The sequence below is a fragment of the Acinonyx jubatus genome, chromosome A2, assembly GCF_027475565.1.
Source record: "Acinonyx jubatus isolate Ajub_Pintada_27869175 chromosome A2, VMU_Ajub_asm_v1.0, whole genome shotgun sequence".
NCBI lineage: Eukaryota > Metazoa > Chordata > Mammalia > Carnivora > Felidae > Acinonyx > Acinonyx jubatus.
Genome location: NC_069383.1, coordinates 47,080,030 through 47,100,434, shown reverse-complemented (window position 1 = coordinate 47,100,434; position 20,405 = coordinate 47,080,030). Strand labels below are relative to the sequence as shown.

The 20,405-nt window shown below is 39.5% G+C and overlaps 1 protein-coding gene across 4 annotated transcripts in view; it reads left to right on the top strand.

The window, feature by feature from the left end:
• Nucleotides 1–20,405, top strand: part of PLEKHA8 (pleckstrin homology domain containing A8) — a 91,202-nt gene that overhangs the window by 11,196 nt on the left and 59,601 nt on the right. The window contains exons 1-6 of one of the 4 annotated variants that reach the window (XM_053218266.1): nucleotides 1,967–8,787; nucleotides 11,533–11,649; nucleotides 12,860–13,015; nucleotides 14,397–14,521; nucleotides 17,895–18,053; nucleotides 19,040–19,080. In XM_053218266.1, the coding sequence (XP_053074241.1) occupies nucleotides 8,727–8,787; nucleotides 11,533–11,649; nucleotides 12,860–13,015; nucleotides 14,397–14,521; nucleotides 17,895–18,053; nucleotides 19,040–19,080 (659 nt within the window). In that variant the 5' untranslated portion in view covers nucleotides 1,967–8,726. Of the gene's footprint in view, nucleotides 1–1,966; nucleotides 8,788–11,532; nucleotides 11,650–12,859; nucleotides 13,016–14,396; nucleotides 14,522–17,894; nucleotides 18,054–19,039; nucleotides 19,081–20,405 lie in introns of those variants that run through there. The other 3 variants (XM_053218267.1, XM_053218265.1, XM_027075190.2) reach the window with 3 other exon arrangements.

Here is a 20,405-nt window from a genome sequence, read left to right as displayed (position 1 = left end):
CAGTATTTCATTATGGATTTTTAAAAATTTACAGTGTGTTAATGTGGGTTTTTTTTAATCTTGTTTTTATTTTCTGTTAAACAATAAGATTGTAAACTTCTGGTTTCCCATAATATTTAATTGGCAAAAGTTCTGAAGAAAGTACGATCGGTTTATAGGCAGAGTGATGTACCCTAGCATGAGGCTAACGTTTCATTTAGTGGGTGTCTTACTAGTTCTATTTAAGAGTATTGTTATTGGGCCAAGATGGAGTAAGTTCACTGTAGTCTCTCTCCCACTGAGACTAAAACCTGAACAAACTACTCAAGTGCCTGAGAACTCTGAAAAGTAAATTATAGCAAGCCGACTGGGGAGAGAAGACAAAACGTTAACAACCACCATGGTAAAGATGAACACTCTTGAAACAAATGGAAAGATATAGATTCTTAGCAGAGAAATAGAAACTACTAAAAAGGACTAAATGGAGATTTTAGAACTAAAAAAGTATGATATCAATATTAAAAAAAAAAAATCAGTAGATGGGCTCAGTAAAATATAGATGACACAGGAAAGAATCAGTGAACTTGAACATAAGTCAATAGAAATTATCCAGTCTAAAGAACAAAGGAAAAAAATGAAGGGAAATAAATGAATAAAACCTTAGGGATACAAACTTCTACTTACAAATAAGTCCTGGGGATATAACATACAGCACAGTGACTATGGTTAATAATACTATGTTGTATATTTGAAAGTTGCTAAGAGAGTAAATCTTAAAAGTTCTCATTAGAAGAGAAAAAATTTGTAACTCAATGTGGTAATAGATGTTAACTAAACTTACTGTGGTGATCATTTTGCAATATACACATAAATCCTGTTGTTGATGTTAAATGTCAATTGTACCTCAAAAAAAAAAAAAGCACATAGAGTCAGGGACCTCGGAGACAAGAACAAAAGGTCTAACATTTAGACTTTGGAGAAAGGAGAAGGGTAAGGAGTAAGACATTGGTGAAGAAAACAGTCTTGAAAAAATAATAACTGAAAACTTCTCAAATTGGGCAAAAGCTACTAATTTACAAATTCAAGATACTCACCAAACTCCAAGCCGTGTCAGCTCAAAGATATACCATACATATAATGAAACTGCTGAAAACTAAAACACACAAAAAAACAAAACAAAACAAAAAAACCTCAAAAGCAGCAAAAATAGAAAGACACAGTACGATAGGGAAACAGTTTCAGTATCTGGGATTTCTTACCAGCAAATGTGGAGGCTAGAAGGCAGAGTTTAAGAGTTAAGGCAAAATAAAAACACCCTCAGATGAAGGAAAATTAAAATGTTAAAAACGGTTCTTGAAGCTGAAGGGAAATGATACCACAGGAAACTTAGAACATCAGGATTAAAAAAAAGCAACAAAAATGGTAAATATCCAGATAAATATAATAGACTCTTTCTTCTCTGTAAGTTCTTTAATATGTGTATGACTGTTGGAAGCAAAAATTATAACCTCATGGGGGGATGGTTGTTATATGTAGATGTAATACGTATGGTAACTATAATATAAAAGGAGAAGGATAAAGGACTTCTTTGGTTTTAGGTTTGCATATTTTACTTGAAATAGTAAAATATTATTTCTAAGTAGGCTGAAAAGTTAGATGTCTATTTGTTAAGCCCTAGAGCAACTAATGAACAAATACTAAGAGATACAGCAGAAGATGTGGATAAAACGGAGTCATATAATCCAAAGGTCAGGAAAGGGAGGAACAAAGTAACCAAAAACAAAACAGGAAACAGAAAATTAATAAAGCAGTGTCCCTAGTTCCAACTATATTGACAATCTATTAACTGTAAGTGATCTAAACAGATAAAAGACACAGATTGTCAGAGTGAAAAACAAGACCAAACTATATGCTGCTTTTGAGATCTTTAAATATAAAGATACAGATTAAAAATGAAAGGAGATAGGGGCGCCTGGGTGGCACAGTCGGTTAAGCGTCCGACTTCAGCCAGGTCATGATCTCGCGGTCCGTGAGTTCGAGCCCCGCGTCAGGCTCTGGGCTGATGGCTCAGAGTCTGGAGCCTGTTTCCGATTCTGTGTCTCCCTCTCTCTCTGCCCCTCCCCCGTTCATGCTCTGTCTCTCTCTGTCCCAAAAATAAATAAACGTTGAAAAAAAAATTTTTTTTTAAATAAATAAAAAAAAAAATGAAAGGATATACAAACATAGATGCAAAAATCCTCAAAAAAATATCAGCAAATTGAATCCAAAAGTGTATAAAAAGAATTGTATGCCATGACCAATTAGAATTTATCCCAAATGTGCAAGGCTGGTTCAACATTTGAAAATTCATCAATGTAATCCATTCTATCAATGGACTAAAAAAGAAAAATCGCATGGTCATATCAGTAGACAGAAAAGCCATTAAGCAAATCACCATTCATGATAAAAACTCAGTAAACTAGGAATGGAAGAGAAGTTTTAAAGAGTATTTTTTAAAAATCCACAGCTAAGGGGCACCTGGGTGATTCAGTTGAGTGTCCGACTTGGCTCAGGTCATGATCTTGCGGTTCATGAGTTCGAACCCCACAACAGTCTCACTGCTGTCAGCCTGCCAGTGCAGAGTCTGCTTCTGATTGATCTTCTGTCTCCCTCTCTCTCTAGCCCTCCCCCTCTTGAGCTGTCCCCAAAATAAATAAATACTAAAACAAAAACAAAAACCAACAGCTAACATCATACTCTATTGTGAGAAACTAGAAACTTTCCCGCTAGAATCAGGTATAAAGCAAGGATGTCTCCTCTTACTACTCCTTTTTAACATCACACTGGAAGCCCTTGCTTATCCTGTAAGGAAGAAATTAGAAGCATACAGATTTGGAAGGAAGACATAAAACTGTCTTTGTTCACAGGTAACATCACTTATGTAGACAATCTGAAACAACTAACCAAAAAAGTGGAACTAATAACAAATGTTAGCAAGGTTGCAGGATACAAAGTTCATGCGCAAAAGCCCATTCATTGCCTTCCTATATACCAACAATAAACAAGTGGAACTTGAAATTTCAAACACAGTACCATTTACATTTAAACCCCCCCCCCCAAATGAAATACTTAGGTATAAACCTAACAAAATATGTATAACACATGTATAAGGAAAACTATAAAACTGGTGAATGAAATCTAAGAAAAACTAAATAAATGAAGAGATAGTCCATGTTCATGGGTAGGAAGACTCAATATTGTCAAGTTGTGAGTTTTTCCCAACTTGATCTATAAATTCAATGCAATCCCAGTCTAAAGTCCCAAGAAGTTATTTTATGGATGTCAGCAAATTGATTCCAAAAGTCATTTGGAGAAGCAAAAGACCCAGAATAGCCAACACTATCTTGAAGGAGAAGAACAAAGTTGAAGGACTGATGCTACCTGACTTAAAGACTTACTGTAAAGCTATATAATCAACAATGTGTGGTGTTGGTAAAAGAAAAGACAGATCATTGGGGGGAAAAAAACCCAGAAGCAGACCCACATAAATACAATCAGCTGATTTTTGACCAAGAAAGAGAGACAATATAATGAAGCAGAGATAATCTCTTCAACAAATTGTGCTGGACCAACTGGACATCCACGTGCAGAAAAAGTTAATCTAGATACAGACCTTACAGCCTTCACCAAAATTAACTCAAAATGGATCATAGACCTAAATGTAGAACACAAAACTGTGAAACTCCTGGAAGATAACATAGGAGAAAACCTCGATGACCTTGGCATTTTTATGCCTTTTTAGATATAATCCCCAAAATACAATCCATGAAAGAAATAATAAAAAATAATTAATAAAAATAATTTAATAAGACTTCATTACAATTAAAAACTTTTGCTCTGTGAAAGACAGTATCAAGAAAACTAGAAGAAACATCACACGGGGCGCCTGGGTGGCTCAGTCGGTTGGGTGTCTGACTTCAGCCCAGGTCATGATCTCACAGTTCGTGGGTTCGAGCCCCGCGTCAGGCTCTGTGCTGACAGCTCAGAGCCTGGAGCCTGCTTTGAATTCTGTGTCTCCCTCTCTCTCTCTGCCCCTTCCCTACTCACACTGTCTCTCTCTGCCTCTCAAAAATAAATAAACATTGAAAAAAAATTTAGAAGAAACATCACAGACTGAGAGAAAATACCTGTGAAAGACATCTGATAAATGGACTATTATCCAAAATATACAAAAACTCTTAAGACTCAGCACTAAGAAAACCAACATAAAAATGAGCCAAAGACCTTACAGACACCCTACCAAAGAAGAGATATGGATGGCAAACGAGCTTGTGAAAAGTAGCTTCATGTCATATGTCATCATGGAAATGGCAAAGCACCAGTGAGGTACCACTACACATCTATTAGAGTGGCCAAAATCTGGAACGCTGACACCATCAAATGCTAGCAAGGACATGAAATAGCAGGAGCTCTCATAAATTGCTTTAGAATACAAAATGGTACAAAAAGAAAACAAAAAACAAAACAATACAAAATGGTACAGCCAGCGACTCTAGAAGACAGTTTGGTGGTTTCTTACGAAACTAAACCTGCTCCTACCATATGATTCAGCCATCGCTAAATTTTACCCAAAGCAGTCAAAACCTCATGTCCGCACAAAAACCTGCACAAGGATCTTTATAGCAGCTTTATTCTCAATAGCAAAATTTGGAAGCAACAGGATGCCTTTCAGTAGGTGAATGGATAAAATGGTACATCCAGACAAGGGAATCTTGTTCAGTGCTTAAAAGAAGTGAGTTGTCAAGCCATGAAAAGACATGGAAGAATCTTAAATGCATATTACTAAGTGAAAGAACCCAATTTGAAAAGGCTACATACTGAATGATTACAATTATGTGACATTCTGGAAAAGACAAAACTATGGAGACAATAAAAAGATGAGTGGTGCTGCAGGGGCAGGGGTTGTAGTGGGAGATGAGTAATGATGGATACATATCATACGTTTGTCTGAATGCATAAAGTGTACAGCAGGAAGAGTGAACATTGAGATAAACTGGACTTTGGATGATTATAATGTGTCAATATAAACGATAAAAAAAATGAGCCAATCTGGTGAGTGATGTTGATAAGGGGAAAGGTTATGCAAGTATGAGTGAGGGGCATATAGGTAATCTCTGTATCTTCCTCTCAGTTTTGTTTTAAACCTAAAACTGCTCTAAAAAATTAAAATCTTTTAAAACATTAAAAAAAAAAGATAGGAAAAGGTACCATGCAAACACTAATCAAAAGCTGAATTGCCTGTCTGAATATTAGACTAGGTAGATTTCAGAACAGAAAATCTCAGGGGAAAAGGAAGACACTGTGCAATTATAAAAGGGTTAATTCATCAAAAAGATATAGGAATCCTAAATGTATGTATATCTAGAAACAGAACGTCAAAATCTATGAAGCAAAAACTGATAGACTGAAAGGAGAAATTCACAATTATCCTTGGAAACGTCAACATTCTTCCTGTCAGTACTCCATCGAACAAGTAGACAGTAAATCATCCAAAGATAACAGAAGATCTGAATACTATCAACTAACTGGACCTAATTGACATTTACAGAGTGATCCCTCGAACACCATCTGAATACTGTATGTTTTTCAAATGCACCTGGAACATTCACTAAGATCGACCGTATTCTGGGCTATCGTAGAAACCCTGCCCAATTGAAAGAATGCTCCTGTCTTTAACAGAAGTAAACTAGAAATCAATGACAGAAAGATGTGAGAAATCCCCAAATATTAGGAAATCAAACAATATGTTTCTGAGTAATCCATGGGTCAAAGAGGAAGTCTTCAAAAAAATTGAAAATATTTTCAACTAAAAGGAAAACACAACAGTGGTTGGCCAGGGGTACAGTGTGGGGAGGGGGTTTGACTACAGAGGGGGAGCACAAGGGAATTTTGAGGGGAGGATAATGGAATTTTTCTGTATTTGTTATGGTGGTTGTTAGAGGATTATGCGTTTATCAAAACTCAGAACTGGTAACCAAAGAAATTTCACTACATGTAAATTTTAAAATATTGTTAAGAATGTAAGTGCCGAGTCAGCAGAGCATGTGACTCTTGATCTCGGGCTCATGAGTTCATGCTCCATGTTGGAGGTAGAGATTACTTAAAAATAAGATCTTTGAAAAGAAAAAAAGAATTTATGTCTCTTTTTAATGGAGTGCAGTTATTTTTAGTGATATGTTTGGATGAGTTACATGTCACAAGGCTGCTGAGTATGGGAAGTTACATTGTTTTTTAGACATAGGTGTGACTCACAAGTAGTCACTTTTTGGTTTGGATCTTTAAGGTATAAGAACATGTCTAGAAACTGATTTTAAAGTGGTTGTTGTGAAATTAAAAAGGAAGAAACTATAGTATAAAGTTAACATGAGCTATGCTGTTTTAGATCCAAATATATGTACATTTTTTCAAGAAAACTATGCTTATTGGAAAAAATCCATATTGCTTGACATTAGTTGAGCTGAAAAAAGTGAATTTTGCAAACAGTTGCTGTCAATTAAGTATAGATTAAGTATAGAAAGACATTGCACTATGTGAGAAAACAACAGGCTGGTAGCAGTTTTGGAATAATGATCTTCCAGTCTTTAATTTCTTTGAGTAATGTTATATTGTTTTTGAGTATAAATTTTATACTTCTTCTATTGAGTGTATTCCTAACTATCATTCTTTTCGATCTTACTGTAAAAGGAACTGTTTCCTTAATTTCACTTTCAGTTCATTGCAAATGTATAGAAATACAATTGATATCTGCATATGGCCTTCTATCCTGCAACGTTACTGAAGTTATTTATTCTAATTTTAATTGAACTCCTTAGGTTTTTGCTTTGATTTGTTTTGAAATATGTAAGAGCATGTCTGCAGATGAAGGTAGATTTGCTTCTTCTTTTCCAATCTGGATACCTTTTATTTCATTTTTTACCCTAATTGCCCTTGCTAGAACCTCCAATAAAATATTGACTAGAAACAGCGAGAGGAAGCATCCTTATGTTGTCTCAGGGGAAAAACCTCCAGTCTTTTGTCTTTAGTATGTTAATTGTGGGTTGTTTTGTTTTGTTTTGTTTTGTTTTACATGCTTTATCAGGGTGAAGAAGTTCCCTTCTATTCTGAGTTTGTTGAGAATTTTTATTGTGAAAGGATGTTATTACATTTTGTCAAATGCTTTTGCTTTTTCTACATTTAGTGAAGTTGATCATGTGATAGTTTGTAAATCTTTTATTTAGGAATAAATCCAATTTAGGCTTGAAGTTTAAAAAAATGGATATTGGCTCACTTTTTGACTATGAAAAAGTTCTTATCTATGGGTATAATATGGTCTTATTGCGGTGTTCAAAACTGTCGTCTGGATTTGCTTCCTTTCCCTGCCTCCCTCAAGTCCTCCCACCTCCGTTCGCTTAGTGGGTGAATCACGTTTAGGTCCCGTGTGGTGGCAGAATGACTGCTGACAGCTCCAGGCAAACAACTTCAAGACCAGAGCAAAAAGAGGCAGTCTCCATTTCTTTCCATCTGTCTCCAGACCCAGCAGAAGTCTCAGGTTTATTTATCTCTGGTTGGGTCACTTGCCTGTCGCGGAGTGTATCATTGAGGACAGGGAACGTGAAGCTCCATTTAAGCCTGAATCACATGCCCCACATAGAGCCAGTCAGCCCCACCCAAACTACATGGATAGAGTGTGGAGGAGGAGAATTTCAGTAACAGAGGTGTTAAGGGTGGATACCAGGTTGCCAAAAATAAATGTCCACTATACCTTTTATAGTGAAATAATCCAGGATAATGCAAAGTATGTGAAATTGGCATTTAAATACTTCTATTTCCCGACCCCATCCCTGGCAGAGGTAACTTATATAAGCTAAAACTTTTCTTTGCTCATTGAAATCTCTTGTCTAATCCCTGCAAGCAGAGAGTTTGGCTGACACCACATTCCATCTCCAACAGAGAATGGCCAAAAAAAGGGGGGGGATGGGAAAGTGGGGTTGGACCGGAAGATTAATCCAATGGTAATCTAAGGGAGTGGGGACTGGTTACACCCACAGTTTTCATCTGCTGTTTTGTTACCTTGAATATTTGATCATTTCCAAGTGTATTAGCAAGGGTTCTTTAGAAAAACAGGTCCAATAGTATATACAATTGTATATGTATTATATACATATATGTATGAAGGGATTGTAATATATGAAGGGATTTATTGTAAGAATTGGCTCATGCAGTTATGGAGACCGGTCCCATGATCTGCTGTCAGTAGGCTGGAGAACCAAGAAAGCTGGTGATGCAATTCGATCTGAGTTCAAGGGCCTGAGAGTTAGGGAGATGGATGGTATTAAGTCCTGATCTGAGTCCACAGTCCCCAGGGCACCAGTGTCCCAGGGCAGGAGAAGGTGGATGTCTCATCAAGAAGAGAGAGCAAATTCTCCATTCCTCTGCCTTTTTGTTCTACTCAGGCCCTCAGTGGATTGGATGGTACTCACCTGCATTGGTGAGGGGAGTCTTTACTCAGTCTACTGACTCAAATGCTAATCTCTGCCAGAGACACGCTCACAGACAAACTTAGAAATAGTGTTTTACCAGCTATCTGGGCATCCCTTAGACTATCAAGCTGAAACATCAATCAAAGTAACTGCAGATTAATTTAAAACAGGAAGTGGATTAATGGCGTCTTCATTCTTGCCGCTTTTCTCATACAGTTATTTCTGAGCTGTAACTGAGCTTTCTGGGAAATGGACATCGTGAAAGAGCAGTGCATCCCAGTCCTTCTCTGGACTGTCCATCGCTGTGCCGGTAAATTTCATATAATGGGACTGAGACTTCTGTGGTCTCTTAATGTGCCTTCTGAGATTCCAGTAACTTTATGATTTAAAGAAAAGGTTTTTTTAGTCATGGTTTTTTATAGTTACAGACTACAGGATAAAATAACGATATATAGAACTTCCCCTAGTACAATTATAACTTCTAGGTAAATATAGAACATGTTACAGGGAAGGTGCTGTTTCAGTTGCTATTACAGTTCACCAGCAACTTTCAAAACCTAACTGCAGCTGTGCCGTGTGTGTGTGTGTGTGTGTGTGTGTGTTGAGGGAGAGGAGAAGCTCTTTAACTTTTTTCAGATTACTATAAGCTAAACCTAGTTTAGTGCCACAGTTTTTCAATTTGTAGACATTATTCCACATTTCAGTAGCTGAAATCAGGAAGCAGAAGCAGCGCCGTGTCATTGATTAATGGTCAGGTATTTTTTGTGTGTGTGTTGAACAAAATAATGGTAAGTCTTAAAATTAATGGTGTGTGATGATTAATTTTTTTATTTGTTATTATTATTTTTTTGATTTAAATCCAAGAAAGTTAACATATGATGTGATGACTAATTTTATGTGTCAGTGTGCCTGGGCCATGAGGTGCCTGGCCATGTGGCTAAACATCTTTCTGGGTGTGTCTGTGAGCGTGTTTCTAGACGAGATTGACGTTTGAATTGGTGGACTGAGTATATTGCCTTCCCCAATATGAGTGGGTCTCATCTGATCAATCAATGACCTAAATAGAATAAAAAGGCCAAGAAAGAGGAAATTCCTCCTGCCTGAGCTGCAACATTGGTCTTTTCCTGCTTTCTGACCTGGATGGAACCACAGCTCTTCTTGGGTCTCAGGCCTCTTGGTTTGTGTGAATCAGTCATCGGACAGCTGTACCTAAGCAGCCCCTAGGGCTCTGCTCAAAGCTTTTCCTGGCCTTCTCTCTGTCTGCCTCAGCCCCAGAAGAGTGTCATGAGAAAAATGTATCCCTAAAGGGCTATAACATTTCAGAGAAAAAAATATGTGTATATCTGACTGAGGAGACTGACAAGGCTTATGCAGAAATAGTCAGAGATGACATTTTAGAAAAAAGATCCAACTCAGGCAAAAGCCCAGAAGTAGGAAGATAGCAAATAATTTTGGTTGCCTAGAATATAAATTTGTAAGAGGACTAGATAAGATGTATATTTCAACCAAATATGGTTTGTCCCCTGAAATTCTCCAAAGTAAAAGTTGTTAAGCCCTTGAATGTTTTAAGATTATTTCATTACAGTGGATCAATGCTAAGTAATAAGTCAAAGTTACCTTCTCCTAGGGCTCATACGCCCCCACACAGGCTTATTTGCACTCTGTAACTCTCTATGGCGTTGAAAGGGCTGCAGGACACGGGTATAAGAGCACCTGGCCCTGGGGGCCCCAACAGACCAGGATCTGCCATTCCCTGCTGACAAAATCCAAAGACAGAGAGATGAGTAGTGGTGACACAAGAAAGGAATTTATTGCAGTGAGGCCCACACCGGCAAGACAGTGGACTGGTATCTCAAAGACTGTTTCCATTGTGCTGAAAATACTTGTGGGTTTATTATGTAAGGAAAATGTGGGGGAAGGGTCGGTGGGTACCAGTGCTGGGCAGTAAAGGTCAGGTCAGTCACTATCTTGGGGTCAATCGTGCAGGGTCTTGCTGGAGTCAGGGCAGTAGTTAATTGCTTGAGGGAGTAGTTTCAGTTCCCATCACTGGAGGCTTTGCCTGTGGGGTCTTTTGCCTGAGTTAAGAGAGATAAGCTGGAAAGAACTTAATCAGAAAGTACAGACTGAGCTCAAAATGGAGGTGGTTGAAGTCGTGATTACAGAGCAATGTAATCTTTTGCCTTATTTCTAAGTTCAGGATAATTGTTCTTAACCAAAGGAGAGAAGAGCAAGTATATGAAAACGATAACGTTCATGGGGCACCTGGGTGTTCAGTGGGTTAGGCATCCGACTTCGGCTCAGGTCATGATTTCGTGGTCCATGGATTCAAGCCCCCGCATTGGGCTGTGTGCTAACAGCTCAGAGCCTGAAGCCTGCTTGTGCTCTGCCTATATCTCTCTCAAAAATAAACACTAAAACAAACAAATAAATAAAAAGAAAATGTTCAGGAAACAATAATCTTTTACCTTAAAAAAAATTAAAAATCAGGGGCACCTGGTTGGTTCAGTCGGTTGAGTGTCTGACTTTGACTTCGGCTCAGGTCATGATCTCACAGTTCGTGGGTTCGAGCCCCATATCAGGCTCTGTGCTGACACCTCAGAGCCTGGAGCCTGCTTCGGATTCTGTGTCTCCCTCTCTCTCTGCCCTCCCCCACTCCCACTCTGTCTCTCTCTCTCTTGCTCTCTTTCAAAAATAAATATTAAAAGAAAATTAAAAATCAAAGATTAATAGTACTACATTAATGGAAAAAGGAATAAAAATCATCGGTAATCCTATTAACTATCATCAGAATCATCACTATATTCCTGGCCCTTGCAGACTTCTATACATTATGTGACTAAAAATATATGCCCCTATGGGTGTTTGTTTCTAATTTTAAAAATGAGATCACGCATACTGGTATTTTCTAACCTACTTCTTTCCCTTAGACTTTCCCCTGGAATTTAAGCTCCTCGGAGCTGGGACCCAGCTTCCTTTATCAGGTCCCACTCCTGTGTCCTGAGAGGCACCTCACATGTAGGCCATAATTGAGACCTGCTCTTGCTTCTGTTTTCAGGTTGGCAGCCTCGATGGTTCCTTCTCTGTGGGGGGATATTATCCTATTATGATTCTCCTGAAGATGCCTGGAAAGGTTGCAAAGGGAGCATCCAGATGGCGGTCTGTGAAATTCAAGGTGAGAAACCAAGGCATTTCTAAGTTTTCTTTTTCTTTCTGTCTCCCCCACAAAATAAAAAAAGGACTGGCCTCTGCGTGCCTTTCTCTGCTATTCCTGTAGTACAGAGATACATAGTGTTATGTCCCAAAAGAAAGCCTTACAAATAAGACCTAAAACTGCAGACAATTTTTACAGGGAGGTTGTTTAAAATGTATCAAAATAAATGAGAGCAACGCGCTTCACCACACATCTAGTGCTCATTCTTGATTCACTTGCTCACCTGAAGCCAGGGACTCTTTGCAAAGTTTATGCAAGTCTTTTTACTGCAGCATCAAACACTTCTGTGTGTAAATCAGGACACACACACACACACCTTCTCACCGCCACCACATTACTTAAAACAAGCAAACGCATAAAGACCTGCAAATAGCCTTTACTTCTTGGTTTGGAGACATCTTGAGACATGCTGAGAAGATGAGGCTTCAAAACAGATTAGAAGGATATTTTGGGGTGAGGTAGGGGGTGAAGGAGAGTGTGGTTTGCTTATTTCTTCTCCTGAAGGTCTCCGAGGCAATTCTCACACTTTTGATCTAACTTGTGAAGGACAGTAGAAAAGGAAGAATAGTGTGTTCTTGATTGCTTTCCAATAAACCCAAGAAGGTACAGAGGCACACCCTTACTTACGGGCATGCAAGCCTTTCTGGCCTCAGAGCAGCATACTGTATACACACAAGCCAAAAGAGAGATTCTATCTCTATTATGATAAGGAGAATTGAGTACTTCTTTTTTAGTCTTGGTGATACCTTGGAGCCAGCCAAGGTTTTTCCTTTTCATCAGCAGAGGCACCTAGAAAGAGAGAAATAAACAGGGGAGATGGTAAGGGCTGGCATCCCCCCTTGGAAGAAGCCTTTAATGGCTGGCACCAGTTGAGCTCAGGAATTTGGGTAGGGTAGGGCACCAGATAGAGCTCTTCTAAGTTTCTTTTATCTTCAATTTGTTTTTCATGTTTGTTTATCCTTGAGAGAGAGAGAGGCAGAGCACGAGCGGGGTAGGGACAGAGCAAGAGAGGAACACAGAATCCGAAGCAGGCTGTAGACTCTGAGCTGTCAGCACAGAGCCCGACGTGGGGTCAGATCATGACCTGAGCCAAAGTCGGACGCCTAACGGACTGAGCCACCCAGGCACCCTAGCTCTTCTAAGCTTCTGACCTCCCTCTGCCTGCTGTCAGTTCATTCTGTAGATAACACGCGCATGGACCTGATAATCCCTGGGGAGCAGTATTTCTACCTGAAGGCCAGAAGCGTGGCTGAGAGACAGCGGTGGCTGGTAGCCCTGGGGTCAGCCAAGGCTTGCCTAACAGACAGTAGGACCCAGAAGGAAAAAGGCAAGTATCGATTGTTCTGTGGTCTGGGAAGCTTGGGAATCACCCACTGGCATCTCTGGGTTCCCATATTTGTATCTTGCCTCTGACCACCTAGCCAGCTTTTTATATCCTGCAAAGGCCATATACATCTGGAATTTAAACCACAGTCTGTATCTAACTCCTCTCTCTTGGCATCTCATAGTAGAAAGAGTACAGGCGTTGGAGCCAGATACAGCTGGATTCAAATCATGGCTTTTTAGGTACTGGCCTTCGGCCTTGGCATAGGTTACTTAATCTCTCTGACTCTCAGCTTCCTCTTATTTTAAAAAGATGTAAAAGTCTACCTTAGAAGGATTGCCATAGGATTCATCATTATACTAAACTGTCTAGGACCCAGTCTGGCACAGAGTTGACCTTTGGTAAAGAATAGCTGAGCCTTGGATCAGGGCACTTTCTGCAGTAGGACCCCACTTTCCCCTCCCTTTCCCTGGGGTGGGATGGATAGTCATTGCCGGGTTGCTGCTGCTTAATGCTCATTAACTTGACATCGTTGTCTCCTGAGAACCATGGCACAGCTTTCTATGTGGACTATGGGAAGAGTGCCTCAGCCCTAACCACCACCTTCCCAGCCCCCCACCCATATATATGCACCTAGAGAGATAGGCGGGAGATGAGGCCTCTTTCTCATGACAGGTGTGGCAGATATGCTTGACTCTTCAAGTAGACACAGTAAAATGGCCTCTTCCTTGGTTGTTTTTTAATGCTAACTCAGGAGCAAATTCTAGACACTGTCAGCTTTGACTCAGATCGGGTTGTAACATGCAGCTTTTTCATGGGACAAAAAACAGAAGTGATAATGACTAGCTGAGCCCTCAGTGAGGGAGCAGCTGGAGCACTGTGCTAATGAGGTCTCAGCAGGTGCACAGAGGGTGTCATTAGCTTTGACAGGTGGCATGCTGAACCAGTTCTGTGAATTAACAAGCCATCTTATTAGTGGTAATTGCACGTTACAGAACAGTTTCCCAGTTTTGAGCACTGTTAGCAGGTAGATAGCTATGACCCCATTTTACAGATAGGGAAAACTGTAGCAAATACCAAAATTCTGAACCATTGACTCTTTGCTCCCAGTTCTGACATTAAGGGATAAAAAGTATGCTGTGTCCTTCTTCCTGTACTGGTGATCATTTAGTACCTTGGCCCCAAAAATAATATAGATTACAAAAGACCAGAAATCTCTTTATTCTGTTTTTCTTGCCCTCATATCTTCACTCACATCTTATCTATAACCCATACCATAAACATCTGACTTTAGATATAGGTTATATATTCCACTCCATGGTATGCTAACTAGTAAATTATTTAATTATCCTGATAATTACATTATTATCATTTTATTATTTAGAGTTTGCTGAAAACACTGAAAACTTGAAAACCAAAATGTCGGAACTAAGACTCTACTGTGACCTCCTCGTTCAGCAAGTAGATAAAACAAAAGAAGTGACCGCAATTGGTGTGTCCAATTCTGAGGTAAAATATTACTTGTCTTAGCCACATGAAAAATAGTGCCAGATGTTGCTTACAGGTAATGCTTACTCTCACATAATCCCTGTTTTGGAATTTAGTATTTTTCTGGAGGAAAAAGTAACAAAATTCAAGAGAGAAGAAATGTGCATTTTTGGGATACCAAAAAATGCATTTCAGCTTATGGAGGCATATAGTTTTCCTTCACAGAATGAATTCAGGATTAATTGATACCCTTTGGAACCTTTAACATTGCTGCTGGTGTACTAAAATATGCTTCTGCCCATTTGCATCACTTTTTAAAATACAGCCTTACCTGTCTAGCACAGCTACTTCTGTAGGTGTGGCAACTAACGTGCCAGCATCATGTTTTTCAGTAATGTGTATCTGTCACCTTTGATAAGACTAACAAGATTTTATTTTATTTTATTTATTTTATTTTTATTTTATTTTATTATTTTATTTTATTTTATTATTTTATTTTACATAAGCTCTATACACAACATGGGGCTTGAACTCACGACCCGGAGATCAAGAGTTGCATGCTCTACTGACTAAGCTAGCCAGGCACCCCTGTAACAGGATTTTATTGGTGAAATAGTAATTGTTGCTTTAGTACAGACTAGTGCTTTCAGAGATGGAGACACAGCTTTCTTTTCCATCCATTGTCAGTAAGGATTGTGATTTTTAATGTTTATTAATAAAGCTGTCATTCATTCATCCTAAAAAATATATTAGAAGACCTGTCTGGTGTTGGGTGTTGAATGGCTCACACTACCCCCAGAGGGTCTCTGTTCTACTCTCAGAGTAATTACAATCTAAACAGCAGTGCCTACAAAATGAAGAACCTGCGGATTCTAATTAATGGTTTTAGTAGAAGAATATTATGTTACTAGTGGTATGTGTGCTTTCAGTGTTTCTAAAGAAGGGTGATTTAACTCATTTTCATTCACTTCCTTTTGGGTTCTCCTATCCATTCAGCAACTGCCTGTTGTGTACCAGATGCTGTGCTGGGGGAGGGGAGAAGAGGGATACCAAAAGAACATTTCAGTCCTGCTCTTGGGGTGTTTATAGGTCAGAGCAGTGATTCTCAGCCCAGAGCAGTTTTGCCCCGCGGGAGACATTTTTGGTTGTCACAACTGAAAGAGTGCTATTGGCATCCACCGTTTAGAGGCTAGGGTGCTGCTTAACATCCTGCCGTGAGCAGGAGAGCTCTCCCCCTTCTTCCCCCACTACAAAAATGAGCCAGCCCCTCATGTCAGTCGCGCCAAGGTGGGGAAGCCCTCCTGATCTAATGGGAAAATGTGAACATAACAATTTTTAATTCAAGGGTGCCTTGGGAACTTGCTCATGAAACTATGGTTGTGATACTGTGATTTATAATAAAAAATATATATTTGGTCTTCATAAGAAGTATGTATTTGGCAGAGATCCTAAAACCCTTGAAATTTCCTGTGATGAGAATGATTAAGTTGTCTTTTGTTGTGTTGAGGAGACTTCTCTTAAAGTGCCTAAGCCAGAGGCCTGGTTGACCTAGGACCCAACCATGTGATTAGAGGGTTAGAACATTCAGACCCACTCACCCACCCCCACCCTCATCTCCTGGGAAGGAGGAGGGGCTGAAGATTGAGTTTAATCCCAAGTGGCCAATGATTTCATCAATATTCTATGAAATGAAGTTTCCATAACCCCAAGAACAGGGTCCAGAGAGCCCCTGAGTTGGTGAACACCTGAAGGTTCAGTGAAAGTGATCAGAGAGCGTGGAAGTTCTGAGCCTGTTCCCAGGTCTGCGTTGTATCCTTTTCTAATAAACTGGCAATCTAGTGAGTAAAATGTTTCTCTGAGATCTGTAAGCAGCTCTAGGAAATTAGTCAACTGAAAGGAGGGGGTTGGAACCTCCAGTCTGTAGCAGGTCAGTCAGAAGCACAGGGGACAAGCTGGACTTGACATTGGTGTCTGAAGTGAGGGTTGTGGAGCAGCCCTGCCGGACTGAGCCCTTACCCTGTGATTTCTGACACTTATCTTCAGGTAGATAGCGTCACAATTTAGTTGAATTGTAGACACCCAGCTGCTGTCAGAGGTTTGCTTGGTGGTATGAGAAAACCCATGCATTCATAATCAGTGTCAGAATCATAGTGGTCCACAACCAGTAAAATCACCTGCTAGCTTGTTAGAAATACAAAATTGAAGAAAATACAGAGGCTACTCTTAAAAGAGAAAAATTCAACTGAGTAAATTTTAAAAATCTTACTGACTTTATTTAGCAGCTCATGAATTGGGCAGCATCCCATCTAGCAGATAGAAAGGAGCTCTGAAAAGCTGTACAGGGCTAGAGATTTTTATAGACCAAAGTGAGCAGGAACAAGGAAGTTCTACTGGACATTTGCTGATTAGTTAAAGCAGGGTTACTTTCCTCATGTAGAGCAAAGGGAAATCTTGGAGCTGGGTCAGGTACCTTGTGCTGATCGCTTGACCCTAGGCCTGCCTTGTCTAGGATAACCAAGCATAGAAACTTGGAGATTTTGAGTCGCTAATGTGAGGCTTAGCATGAGCGACTCCATCTTGGGCCCAATCTAGTTTCTTTTATACCACTAGATGTGTCTACTGTACTCTCTAGTTGGGGTATGACCTCAATTCCCTGAACAACTTACTAATACCAATATTCAGAGGAAAAACACCCTGAGCAAGTAAAATAACTGGAAGAAAAATGATGTTCAAAAGAATTACAGTTGCTAAAACCTCTCAAACTCATCTGTACTGAAATCCAAAAACCTCATTTGACTGAGGGTTGATGGGGGGGGTGGGAGGGAGGGGGGGTGGGTGATGGGTATTGAAGAGGACACCTTTTGGGATGAGCACTGAGTGTTGTATGGAAACCAATTTGACAATAAATTTCATATATTGAAAAAAACAAAAACCTCATTTGAAAGTAAACAATTTATGGTTTCTAATGCTTCTCTTCTAGAACCTCATTTTTACTCAATGGGAGACATTTCTCCATTGATTCCACAGTTCTTTAGTCTGTGTGATTCTGTTTCATGCCTGCCTCCCCCTTACATAAGACCTGAGGGCTCTGTGCCCAGCACCTGGCACAGTTCCAGCATCTAATACTGTGGAACTGAAGAAATTTGTTGCCTTCATCTGGAGTAGGGGGTGTGAGTGTTGAAGGGTCAGATTGAGGATAAGGCTTGTCTATGGTTAGTAGATAAAGTGGACACACTCGTTATTTTTCTTTTGTAATTGATGTACATATTTGTCCAGCAAAGTAGGTGGGTACATTATTACTACACTGTGGATAAAAACCTCTAAGGACATTCCACAATTGGGCTCTTTCTTTTTTGGCAAGGTAAAGGAGTCTTCCACTCTCGTTGTTTCATAGGAGGAAATTGATGTGGGAACTTTGCTGAAATCAACCTGCAATACTTTTCTGAAGACTTTGGAAGAATGCATGCAGATCGCAAATGCAGCCTTCACCTCTGAACTGCTCTATCGCACTCCACCAGGTTCACCGCAGCTGGCCATGCTGAAGTCCAACAAGGTAAAGGCCAGCTCAGTTGGCCGCAAGAGGGCATGAGGAAAAGTTAAAAATGATATAGTGAACAATGTTATCCATCCCCCTTTAGTGACTGAGAAAGACATTTTTTTAGTAGACTTCCCTTTATGTCCACTTACATTTTTCGGTCCTCAGTCCCCCATGTCCATTTGTTTTGGCAGTTTTACCACCTAAACCTCTGATGTAGCTAGCCTCTTATCAGCCTCCTTATCCAGTGAATCTTGCCAAGATTGGTGGTTGCCTTCTAACTAGTTGCTTTCACCCTGACCTTCCAGGCAGCCGATGGTATTTCCATTCATGCAGTATAAACTGGACCACTTTACCCTAAGCCACGCCATGCCTTCCTCATCGCCAAAGGTTAAAGTCAGAACTTCTTAACCCCTTCTCACACCACCAGCCTCTTTGTCATTACCTGGCTGAACATACTAACAACATATATCCCCCCCGTGACATCTTTGCACCATTTCCCAGTGCCAAGAATGCTGTTCTTTCTCACTTACCTTTCCCTGGTTAGTACTTCCTCATCCTTCAAGATTGAATCTCTCCTTTCCTGAATCCGTAAGTTGGTCTAGGAGCTTCTCCTCTATGCATGCCCCTATTTTAGCGTTACTCTGTACTGAAATTACCTTAAGGGTAGGAGCCTCCATACTGTTTATACTTCTAGTATTTGAAACGGTGCTGCATCAGAATCTTAATTACAAGAAATCCAACCACCAAAAGTTTGGCTATGGTAATTAGATCCTTCAAAAGACCCATCTTCCTTTTCCTTAGAAATTTGGGTACACTTGTTTGAAAAAATACAGAGGACTGGTTGAGATCAATGACTCCCTTTGGGGAACAATCTAAAATTATTCCTTTGAGTGGAGCAGTTATGTTATGGTCGTATTTACCACTTTTATATGTGATAAGACTCTGAATATGCTCTGTTGGAAATTTAACACGAAGCTTTCATTTTTTTGCTTCTTTTAAAGATGAAACATCCTATTATACCGATTCATAATTCATTGGAAAGGTACAGTAACTCTTTTGGTTTTTTCTTCTTTCTAAAAATAAAAAAGTAATTTTTTATTGTTGGTTTAAAAGAAATAAAAATATGCTGATTATGATTTGAGGTGGTGCCAGAAAGAAACAGTATCTCATCTTCCACTTTGGGGTGAGCTTGAAGCCATGCAGATCTTACACTCAGCTCTGACTGCCCAGGGAGATGTCTGCATTCTCCCTCATCTGTGGATGAATCTGCCCTCCACATGTAGTAACTTTTCATCACTCTAGTGTGCCGAGGGTTGGAACCGCCTCTCGTGGAGGAGCCAGGCATTGACTTCAGTGCGCTTTTATCCAGAAAAGACAGTACGACTTTATGTTATTTAAACATAAAAAGCTTGGGTAGCTTTACAAGTTGAATAAAAAACTTAATATCAAAATCTAAACTATTCCTCTAAATGATCCTTTGATTTTAGAAAAAAAGTACACATTTTCATAGTTGTGTTCTTATTATTTGGGGTCTTTATTCAGTTATTATTTTATATAAACATTCCTGTATTTTGACTTACTCCGTATATTTGTCCTTTCAAATTATTACTTAACATTTCATCTCTTTGTATACTATTGTTTGCTTTAGTACAAGGATTGTTCCAATTTGGTTACCGTTTTTTTCTTGTTCTAGATATTTCTACTGGGAACATCTTTGTAGATTTTTTTGTGTCTGACATTTCCTTAATATACTCCTACATTTTTAATTGTTAAGTTGAAATATGGCATTTCTTTAAAAAATAAATACTTTTCCTGGAGTCAAATAGCTTAGCCCCTTTGTCTTTGTTTTTATTAGAAGGAAATATTTTTGTTCTTATTTGGCTAGATATAATCACTTAGGATAAGGTATCATGGTTGTCCCTTTAACAAAATCAGCTCTTCTACTTGCCTGTTAAACACTTTTCCTGTCACCCCAAAGAGCAGCCTATTCTCAGGATGTATCCTGTGTTCTCCTGCTTCTTTTCTGTCACACGTAACTTTTTAGGGAGTATTCTCCCCTGACCACAGCATGTAGCTTCTGGACAGTTAACTGGTAGGCAAACAGGTAGGAGTGGCCAGTGATTCTGAGAGCTGAAGAGAGAGAAAAAACTTCCCAGGGAGAAGCTGAGAAAAGCTAGAAAACTGTTAAATGTGTCCATGTAGAAAACTGATTGAAAACCAAAGAGCTGTCAATGACTGTTTCCTGTTGCTGGTGGGGAGCAGGAAGTTTGAATCCACTGAGGGTCCATGGAAAGCCAGGAACGGCTCTTTGATTTCAGACCTCCAGTTGGCAGACAGGCCTGCTTCCGTCACAGGCACATACCTGCC